Source organism: Bos grunniens, chromosome 29 (assembly GCF_055505025.1).
Source record: "Bos grunniens cultivar Pamir isolate PY7600 chromosome 29, Bosgru_T2T1.0, whole genome shotgun sequence".
In the NCBI taxonomy this organism is placed as follows: Eukaryota; Metazoa; Chordata; class Mammalia; order Artiodactyla; family Bovidae; genus Bos; species Bos grunniens.
The window spans coordinates 5,481,273-5,491,898 of NC_141193.1; the positions used below are offsets into that span (position 1 = coordinate 5,481,273).

Genomic DNA, 10,626 nt, shown 5'->3' on the forward strand with positions numbered 1-10,626 from the left:
GGCCCTTCTGTCAGGGACTTCAGGCCTCAGCTCCAGAACCCAGCCAGCGCACAGTAACTGAGGAGCTGACTGCCACTTCCTAAAGGCTGGAGGGGGCAGGTGATCCTTTGAGCAGTGGTCTCAGCATTACAGACTAGAACTAGCACTTTACTGTGGCTGCTCATATTAGGGCGCTTCCTGTATTCAGATTACCTTTCTACAGAATGGCTGTCTTGAGTTAATCAAGGGTTGGTGTAAGTAACTGTGAGGGCCATGAGACAGTTACTGGACGTGGCCAGGGGCTCTGAAGGAGCTCGAGGCTTACTCCAGCCATCTCTGAGAACCTTGTTCACTAAGTATATTTGTAGCAATATTTCTAAGGCTCTTCCAAGTGTTCTTTTAGGCTGTATTTCTTTTGGTGTTTGTGTCTTGACCATGCTCCTCTACCTGTTGAAAGGATGACCTTTTGAGTCTGCAGTGGGTGCAAGGCCAGAGCTGTCCAGCCTTTCTCCTGGGCAGCATGGGCGAACCTCAAGTGTACAAATAGGAGGTACCCATCTTATCCTGCGGTTTGCTTAGAATTCAGCAGCTCACAGCTGGAGAGGAACTGCTTTCTTTGAACAACATACACGTTCTTCTTAAAGAAACATTTTTGCCTAGTTGGAAGAAAAATTCTTCCTTCCATGCAGCTCCTGTTGTGGAATCTTCTCAAGAACCACAAGTTGACTGTTTGCTTTAGCATCCAGAGAGGAGACAAGAGAGCCATGTTCACAGAATGAGTCCACAGACCTGAACTATACGCTCTTAATAGACGATTCAGGGTTTTTTGGTTCTTGTGCCTCAGTGGCTGGGCCACTCCCCACAGTGCTGCCTCAGGGTGTGAGTGCAAGTCCCAGAGGACTCCCCCCAGCGGAATCATCTCATTCAGCTTGACTAAGGAGCACCCATCCTGGAGATGGACTGGGCCACCACTTGTCTCTCTCTCCCGCCACAGACATCTCTAGTGAGTTTGAATGCTCTGTTCTGCTGAGCCTACAGGCTGCTTCCTAATGCTTTCCAATACCCTGTTCAGGCAGACATGCCCGTGGTGGTCCCATGAAGCGGAGCCTGCTTGTGGTGCCTGATAAATTCCTGGAACTCAAGTCCTTAGACCCCATGTTGTGAACATCTCGAGCTGTGTGTGGCCTCATGTTCCTTTGGTCCCACTGTGTGTATGTTTGAGGCTCTTCCAGGGCAGGCATGGATCCAGCCCAAACCTTTGGGGTGCTTTGGCATTTTTTCACTGTGCTTGTTTCTGGCTGTCATTCTTGAACCCCACGCAGAGCTGCCTGATGATTTTGAGGACATCCTGAAGTCACCACGATAGCCATACCGTGGGTCCTTTACCAGGAGCTGGCACTGGCCCCATAATGGCTCTGTGGTGTGCCTTAGAGGCCACGTGACTGTGGTCAACATCGAGCCACAAACCTCAGTTCAAATCCCATCTCTGCCGCTTACCAAATGGACACTCCTGACAGGCACGTGAGTCCACGTGCACCTGGTTTTCATTTGGGGTAATAGCTCTTACTTCAAAGAATGCTTATTAGGATTCAGGTCATACTAATTTGGCCATCTTGCACTGTACCTAGTATATACTAACAGCTAAGGGTGTGTGTCTCCACCTCAAATCACTGTCCAGGTTAATGCGGTTGGGGTTTGCCCCCACAAGGGAAGGGTACCACACAGTGTGTGAGTGCTGAAGCCAGGGGAGCACCACCCTGCCCGCCTCCGCTATATCAGGATCTTCAGTCTCTTGATAGACTTTTCTTAGTTCAGCGCCTCGCCTTCAGCCTGCTGTTGCTGGCACTCCCTGTGCAAGAGAGGGTAGCAGCACCTCTGTGGGACGGTGAAGAGCCCTGGGCACTTAGTCCCGTTGCTCACAGTTGTCTCACCAGCTGTGCTATTTCTGTCCTTTGACTTGAGCACACCTTTGAGCTGGGCTTTTGATAAGATAATGCTTTTCAAACAAAATGAGAATACACCGATAAATACATAAATAGGTAAGTGAACTCTACTGCAGTAAGATATAGCATCGCCTACAGTCTCTGTTGTGCTCTTTAGAACACAAACGTACTAAAGGGCTTTGTAAGTGGTTCACTGCAGTCAGCTAACAGCCTCCTGGAAGGAGGAGTGCAACGGGAAGAGCCCAGATTCAGAATCACCACACAAGTGAGGTTCATCCAGGGCTTAAAAGGAAGTGCCGAGTGTGGAGAACCTCAGCTGCCATGAGGAGTCATAGGAGGGTAACCTGTCAAGAAAGTCATGAAAGGCTTCCTGAGAGAGGTGTTTGCTGAGCTGAGTCTTGAAATGGGATGAGAAGTTGGCCAAGTGGACCGTACTCAGAGCAGAGGGAACATCCCAGATGAGGACGTGAAGAGCAGTGTAGGATTTGAGTCAATAGTCATCAAAGCTGGAATAGAAGGGATGTGACCGGAATTGAAAATTTTGGACTTTATTCTTAGGTCTTAGGTTATGGGAAGGTTTCAAGCCCAGAAGTGACTGAAAGTCCTAGGAAAATCACCCTGGGCTATGTGGTGGGGAGTGGAATGCTGGGGAAGCAGTAGGGGCAGGGACAGGTGGGAGCCGGCGCCAGAGTCACGGCAGGAGATGGTGGCATTGGGAATGGAGAGGGAGGTGGGTCCGGCAACAGTGCAGAAGTGGACTCTTGGAGATGTGGCGGCCGGCATCAGGGGTGATCTCCCCGTTGCTGCTCAGGCAGCTGACTGCCTGGTGCCGGCGGTGAACCAGATGGAGAACAGGAGGAGGAGCGTGAGGCTTGGTGGCGAGCTCCCTTTGGGCATGTTGGCTTTCGAGGGGCTTGGGAGACCACCTTAGAGGGAGACCAAGGTCCCGGGGCCATCTGGTGAGGTGAATCTCTAATTAAGGAGGGATTTGGGCTAGAGAACGCTGTATGGGGACTGCCAGCATGTCAGTGTGGACAGCCCGGACAGAGGGGCCACTTATCCCTGGGAGACTGAGTTTTGAAGGGGCTTAGGACACAGAGGCCTGCGGAGTGCAGGCCACAGGGCAGATGGAGGAAGACTGCCAGGGACAGAGAGACGGCCAGGGGACGGCTATCGTGAACAGCCAAGGAGAGGGGCCGCTCAGGAAGAAGAGTGGCTAGCAGTGTCTCCTGCAGAGAAACAGCAAAGGTCCCAACTGAAAAGTCTTCATGGGTTTTCATGGCAAGGAGGCTGTGAGAGAGATGGCCAGAGCTCGCTCTTGAGGGCAATAAACTGGATCCAAACTTCAGGGGGATTGCTGTCAAGGATACAAGAAGTATGTAATCATTGCAGAGGGGTGATTGCAGGTCTGAAACAAGAACCGTGAAGCTTGGTCATAGAATGGTGCTGGAAGAGCCATGGAGAGGTCACCCAGCAACCACATTGAGAAGGACGAACACCAGAACACTGGTGCATTTCCATCAATAAACACACCTCCACTCACCTTGTAGGAAGCCTTGTAAGCATAAAGAAATCCTTTAGCAAAAGGATTCCCTGGATATCCTTATACTTTAAAAATAATTTCTGGCAAGTTCTGGGTAATTCCAATTCATGATACGATGGTTCTCAAGTTGAGTGGCGCCAAACTTTACTGCTACTACTATTCCAAGAATAAGTTGCCTCACTGGTGGCAGCCTGCAGGGAGAAGTGTGTTCTTAGTTCAGTCAGGGGATATTGTTCCTGGGATTCTGCTGGTTTGGAGATCCCAAAGCCACTTATGAACCAGTTCCTTAGTACAGAGACTTCTGTTCTTGGTGGCCTGATACTTTTGGAATTCTGTTAGACATTCTTGCTCCTCTCTCAATAAAAATGACCTAATGGTAACCTAACTTGCTCAGCCATGCAGAAGGAACAGCAGTTGCCCTGGGTGACCCCCAGCATGGAATGAATGATAGTTTTGTTGGGAAGTGTACTGGGCTTAGCCGTAGTAAACTAGTTTTCATTCTCTGTTTTCTCCTAAGAGGTGGTGAGTATTAGTTTGGTCACCTCAACATCCCTAGTGAATGATTTAAAGAGGTATTTTGATGGGAAGAGGTCTTCAGGTGGGGGATGGGAAGCAGACGAAGTCATGGAGAAAAGGGCTCCTGTAAAACACTATAACAGATCCAATGTGTAAGTAGAGAGAAAAACAGAAGGCAGGGTAAGAGGTTCACCATGGAGGGAACTTAGCCTTGAGTCACATGTAAGCCTTTTGAGAAGCCCTTCAGCTGTCATATTAGTTTCCAGGTTTTGTCCCCACAGGGATTGTTATAGCCTTTTGGGATCCTTGTCCAGAAGAAGGAATTTGGGTTCCCCCCATCCCCAGAATGTGACTCCAGCTGTGCACTCTTCCTTCTCTCAGTCTTGTCGGCAGCGGGCAGTCACTGGAGGGATGGGGTGAACTAAACCCTGCAGCCTCAGAGTCTCTGCAGGTGCTCACAGCCCTGAAGAGAACAGTTTCAACAGTGCGATATTTGGGGTAAACAGCTACTGGGAGTGACAGTATGCGGTTCTTGTTCAGTTGCTAAGTTGTGTCCAACTCTTTGAGACCCCATGGGCTACAGCACACCAGGCTCCTCTGTCCTCCATGATTTGCTCATCTTCATGTCCATTGAGTCGATGATACTATCTAACCATCATCCTCTGTCATCCCCTTCTCCTTTTGCTTTCAATCTTTCCCAGCATCAGGGTCTTTTCCAGAGTCAGCTCTCTGCATCAGGTGGCCAAAGTATTAGAGCTTCAGCTTCAGCACCAGTCCTTCCAGTGAATGTTCCAGGTTGATTTCCTTGCTGTCCAAGGGACTCTCAAAGAGTCTTCTCCAACACCACAATTTGAAAGCATCAATCCTTCAGCATTCACTCTTTATAGTCCCAACTCTCAAATCGGTACATGACTACTGGAAAAACCATAGCTTGTCAGCAAAGTGATGTCTCTGCTTTTTAATATGCTGTCTAGGTTTGTCATAGCTTTCCTTCCAAGGAGCAAGAGTCTTTTAATTTCATGGCTGCAGCTGCTGTCCACAGTGCTTTTGGAGCCCAAGAAAAGAAAATCTGGCACTGTGTCCACTTTTTTCCTTTCTGTTTGCTGTGAAGTGATGGGACCGAATGCCATGTTCTTAGTTTTTTGAATGTTGAGTCTTAAGCCAGTGTTTAAACGCTCCTGTTCACCCTCACAAGAGGCGCTATAGTTCCTCTTTCTGCTATTAGAGTGGTGTCATCTGTGTATCTGCGGTTGTTGGTATTTCTCCTGGCAGTCTTTTGATTCCACCCTGGGATTCATCCAGCCTGGCATTCTGTATATGGTTCTTAGGATCTCTTTCTCAGTTGAAGACATTGTGATGGAATTTGTCTCCTGGAGCCCTTTAGTTAGTGTTGCTGTTCTGGATTACTGGTCCAGTACTATGCTTTGAGTTAATGAATAATGGATTCTGGAAACATTTTAAATGATGAGTTTAAGAAGAATTTATGAACGAAAAAAATACTAGTTTTGCTTAGCTTTACTTCAAGTATTTTCTGCAGTAAAATATTAAACCAGGAAAAGAAATCCTCAGTTTGGACTAGTGTCCTGACAAGCTTAGAGTGAAATCTAGGTCCTTGCTGTGCTAAGAACTCTTTAACCCTGAGTTTACTTACCTGGAACGTGAATCGATGTTTCTTAAGTTAGAGGCAGAAATTAGAGGGATAATGTAAAGAAAAACTATAGGAATCTCTTGTGTGCAGACAGAAGCTTACTTGGGGCCTGTGTACCACCTGTGTGTGGAATTGAAACACTTCACAACTAATTGTCTGGGTCTTGGCATTGTTTTGTTGAACGTTACTGGGTTACCCAGACTGGTTTTCACCCTTATTTTTTCTTTTAACTTTACAGCTTCTAACCGAAAATCTTCAGTTGGTGTAAAAAAGAACAGCAAGAGCAGAACATTAACAAGGCAGTCTATGTCAAGAATTCCAGCTCCTCCCAACTCTACCTCATCTAAGCTAACTCCTATAAATAATTCCAGGGTACCAAAGAAACTGAAAAAACCTGCAAAGCCTTTACTATCAAAGATAAAATTAAGAAATCATTGCAAACGGCTGGAGCCGAAGAGTGCTTCTAGAAAACTCGAAATGGGAAACTTGGTACTGAAAGAGCCTAAAGTCGTTCTGTACAAAAATTTGCCCATTAAAAAAGAGAAGGAGCCAGAGGGACCAGTGGAGGCCACGGTGGCCAGTGGGTGCTTAACCAGACACGCTGCGAGAGAGCACAGACAGAACTCGGAGCGAGGCGCCCCTTCGCACGCGGAGGGCGCCCCCTGCACCTACACAACCAGGCGGTCCGTGAGGACGAGGATGACCTTGAAGGAGACCTCCGACATCAAGCTTGAACCAAATACGCTGGAGGGCTACAGAAGTGACTTGACAGAACCTTGCCCAGATGGCGGCGAGCAGCCCGCTCCCGGGGCGCCGGACGAAGAGCTGGCCCACGAAGCTGCACAGAAGGGGGAAGCCAGGTGTCCTAAGAGCGACAGCAGCACGTCCAAAAAGAAGTCACAGCCGGGTAAGCTGGTGCGGCAGCTGGCAAAGGCAGAGGAAGCCAGTCCCGTACACGAGTCCCCGGGCAGGGCCGGCGCGGGGCCAGAGGCGGCTGGGGCCCACCCCGACTCGGGCGAGCACAGCGGCGTGGAGGGCGTGCCCGGGGGCTACGCGGACTGGGCCCCTTCGCCCGTCAGTGCTTCCATGGTGACGTCAGAGAGCTTCAAAACAAAAGACGGCTTCCGAACTGCGAAAAGTAAAAAAAAGAGGCGGATCACGAGGTATGACGCACAGTTAATCCTGGAAAATAACTCTGGGATTCCCAAGTTGACTCTTCGCAGACGTCATGACAGCAGCAGCAAGGCAAATGACCAAGAGAGTGATGGGATGAATTCTTCAAAAATCAGCATCAAGTTGAGTAAAGACCATGAAAATGATAATAACCTCTATGTAGCAAAGCTTAACAATGGATTTAACTCAGGATCAGGCAGTAGTTCAACAAAATTAAAAATCCAGCTAAAGCGGGACGAGGAAAGTAGGGGGCCGTACGCCGAGGGGCTTCACGAAAACGGCGTGTGCTGTAGTGACCCCCTGTCCCTCCTGGAGTCACGTATGGAAGTGGATGACTACAGTCAGTACGAGGAGGAGAGCACAGACGACTCCTCCTCCTCGGAGGGAGAGGACGAGGACGAGGAGTATGACGATGACTTTGAAGACGATTTTATCCCTCTGCCTCCGGCCAAGCGGTTGAGGCTCATAGTTGGGAAAGACTCTATAGATATTGACATTTCTTCCAGGAGGAGAGAAGATCAGTCTTTGAGGCTTAACGCATAATAAGCTCTTGGTCTTAACTTGACCCGGGATAACTACTTTAAAGAAATAAAAAATTCCAGTCAATTATTCCTCAACTGAAAACGTTTTAGTGGCAGCACTTCTATTGTCTCTTCACTTATCAGCATAATACTGTAGAAAGTGTACAGCGTACTGACTCTTCTTAAAAAAGTCTGATTTGTGCAAATTTTTATTGTACTTTTTAAATAGCCTTCTTATGTGCAATTCTAAGTTAGAGGTAAAGCCCTGTTGTAAAATAAAGGCTCAAGCAAAATTGTACAGTGATAGCAACTTTCCACACAGGACATTGAAACCAATAATGTGGCTACACAGTTTCTTTTTTTTTAACTTTAAAAGCATCAACTGGCTCTTTAATATATGACTAAACAATAATTTAAAACAAATCATAGCGGCAGCATATTAAGGTTTTCTAGTATATGCTAATATCACCAGCAATGATCTTTGGCTTTTTGATTTATTTGCTAGGTGTTTCCCCCTTGGAGTTTTGTCAGTTTCACACTGTTTGCTGGCCCAGGTGTACTGTTTGTGACCTTGGTTAAATAGCAGACCATTGGGTGGGAGTCAAATTGGTTTCTTTAAAAAAAAAAGTACAGTTACATGCGTGACAGCTAATTTTCAGTGCATTACATGTACAAGGATAGCAGTGCGCAGGGTGAGTTTCGATGCAGCGTATTTATTGCTTGTCATGTAAATTAAGACCTTGTATTTAACACTTTTCAATCCTTTTAGATAAAATTGTTCTTTGCAAGAATGATTGGTGCTTATTTTTTCAAAAAATTTGCTGTGAACAATGTGACTACAACAAGCAACATTTATCTAATGAACTACAGCTCTCTTAATTTGGGTCTTCGAGTTTTCTGTTGCACTTGTAAAATGCTACAAGGAATATTAAAAAAAAACTATTCACTTTAACTTATAATAGTTTATGAAATAAAAACATGAGTCACAGCTTTTGTTCTGTGGTAACCTATAAAAATGTTCGTCTTTGAAATTCAGTGTAAAGAACTGAAAACAGTGTATATGTTGTAAATATTTGTGTTGTGAGAAATTTTTGTCATAAGAAATTAAAAGAACTTACCAGGAAGGTTTTTAAGTTTAGAAATATTCATGCCAATAAAATAGGAAATTATAAATATATAGTTTTAAGCACTGCATCAGTGGGAGTTCTTGGCTTATGTTAGTTTATGTTTGAAAATATCAAAGATTTTTTTTTTTTACTATATTATCAGTTAAACAAAAAAGAGGAGTCAGATTTAATTTGTTTTTGAAGCACTTTGAAAAGAGAAATTAATTTTTAAGTAACTTAATGAGCAAATTTTTGATTACTACTTTATGTTCAATACCAACCTTCCATTTCTCTGAATTATTTTACAAATCATTGGACAAAGAATTTGAGAATATAAATCTGTAGCAGGTGTTTGATACCAGTGGGTCTCTATTTCTGGGAAATGTGTACATGTGCTTTCGGATATACAGTGTTCCTGAGTAAAATCAATTTAGGGAATTCGTGTAGTGTCTAGAAGAGTAGCCCATATCTTAAGATACTGAAAGGCCTCTGCAGGTAATGAGCAGTCCAATGGGAAAACCTCAATGCTTACTGTTAGGACTTCATGATTCCTGCCAGCTTCTGGGTTCTTGGGGACATAATTTAAGTTAAGTTCCTTAAAACTATTGCTGGTAGATTCCAAATAGAAACTGGTAATATTCGTAAAGGTTCTCTGAATTTAAAATGTTCCCCTCCTTCTGTCCTTGAAGGAATTACTTCCGTGGTCTCCTCTCGTCTCGTCCCTGTTTGTACGGTGCAGTTACACCCCTCAGGTATTAACGTGGGGTCAGGTGGCCCACCTCCTCGCCCACTCACACCCCCTTGGCTCACTCCATCTAGAATCTTCACCTCTCGAAGTCGGGCGGCCCTGCAGGTCTGTCCCCGAGCACTCAGAGCACTTTACAGACTCACCCAGCACTCCCGAGTCTCTGGGTGGCCGTGGGGGGTGGCAGGGGGGCTCACGCGCCAAGGTCACGCTTAGACCCTGCGTCCGGGAAGCACCGGAGCACAGCGGGTCACCTTGATTGGTGGGAACCCCACCTAGTTTGCAGTCTGGAAGAGGTTCAGAGACCACATCTTGAACCATTCTTTTGGAATACCAACGATAGCCACTTCAGGAATTTTCAGTCTTAAAGGAAAAAGTAACAATACTACATTTCCCACTTTTCTCCATTTTTTAAGCTTAACTTTAGTAACTTATTTATGACATTTAACTTTACTGAGGCCCCGTCTTTGGGGGCCAACCTTCCCGTGGGTCCGGAGCAGTGATGCCCGGCGGTCACTGCCTCGGGAGGTGGTATGCACAAGCGCTCGGCAGCCGTGGCCGACGCCTTCCAGGGAAACCTGACTTCCGTTTTTACAGTGAGGGGCCTCGGAGTTGGCCTGCCTGTGCTGTAGGACTCTGTGTGGAACGGCCAGGTCCACACAATGCCGACCACTTGGAAGAGGTTGCAATCAATAAAACTTCTAGCCTGAGCTTATGCAATGATTGGTAAAGATTGTGGCATTGTAAGAATTAGGAAACGATCGTAGAAATATATGTAAAGTATTCAATTTTCAATCATTTTTCAAATTACTGTTTTAAATTGTTTTGCTGAGTTGTAATACTTTTGAGATAAAATGTATTCCTTGTACTGAAAGAATGAAAAAAAAAAAGGACTTTTTCAGCATTTGAGGTAAGTTCTTTAACGTTTCATTAAAAAAACATTTTTTACAAATATTTTGTACATGCACTTGCAGTATTGAGGTTAATCATTTTAATAAATTCGGAAATTAAAACAGTTTGGCCGGTGTTCACTGTATCTGAGAAGATCAAAGTGGTGACTTTGTCCACAAGGTTTTCATTTGCAGTAGAATTTATAAAAATCACACTTTCTGAAACTTTTCAATGTCTCTGCATGTTGAGTTTTCCGAGCCCTGGTCTCCTGCTCTGGGGCCATTTGGTTCAGATCAGGGTGAGCATACGTTCCTCCCAGTAGGGAGACCACTTGTAAATTGCATACCTTCCCATTCCTGAACCTAAGAAAGTTAACTAATGGTTCCTGACTTCTTCCCACATTGAACTGGACAGAACTGGTGCATCCAGGACTGGTGTGGGTCCCTCTTTCTCTCCCAGTTACTGTAGCAAAACCTAGTTGAGAAAAGACTGACTTAGGAATCAGGAAACCTGAGTTTGCCCAACTCTGCAACATGTGGGTGACCCTGAGCAAGCTGTTCA

The 10,626-nt window shown here is 45.8% G+C and overlaps 1 protein-coding gene across 21 annotated transcripts in view; it reads left to right on the plus strand.

Annotated features, from left to right (window-relative positions):
• Positions 1-10,189, plus strand: part of KMT5B (lysine methyltransferase 5B) — a 53,661-nt gene extending 43,472 nt beyond the window's left edge. For all 21 annotated transcript variants that reach the window (XM_086385302.1, XM_086385308.1, XM_086385316.1 and 18 more), the window contains one exon: positions 5,868-10,189. In XM_086385302.1, the coding sequence (XP_086241428.1) occupies positions 5,868-7,345 (1,478 nt within the window). In that variant the 3' untranslated portion in view covers positions 7,346-10,189. The remainder of the gene's footprint in view (positions 1-5,867) is intronic.
• Positions 10,190-10,626: the final 437 nt, after the last annotated feature.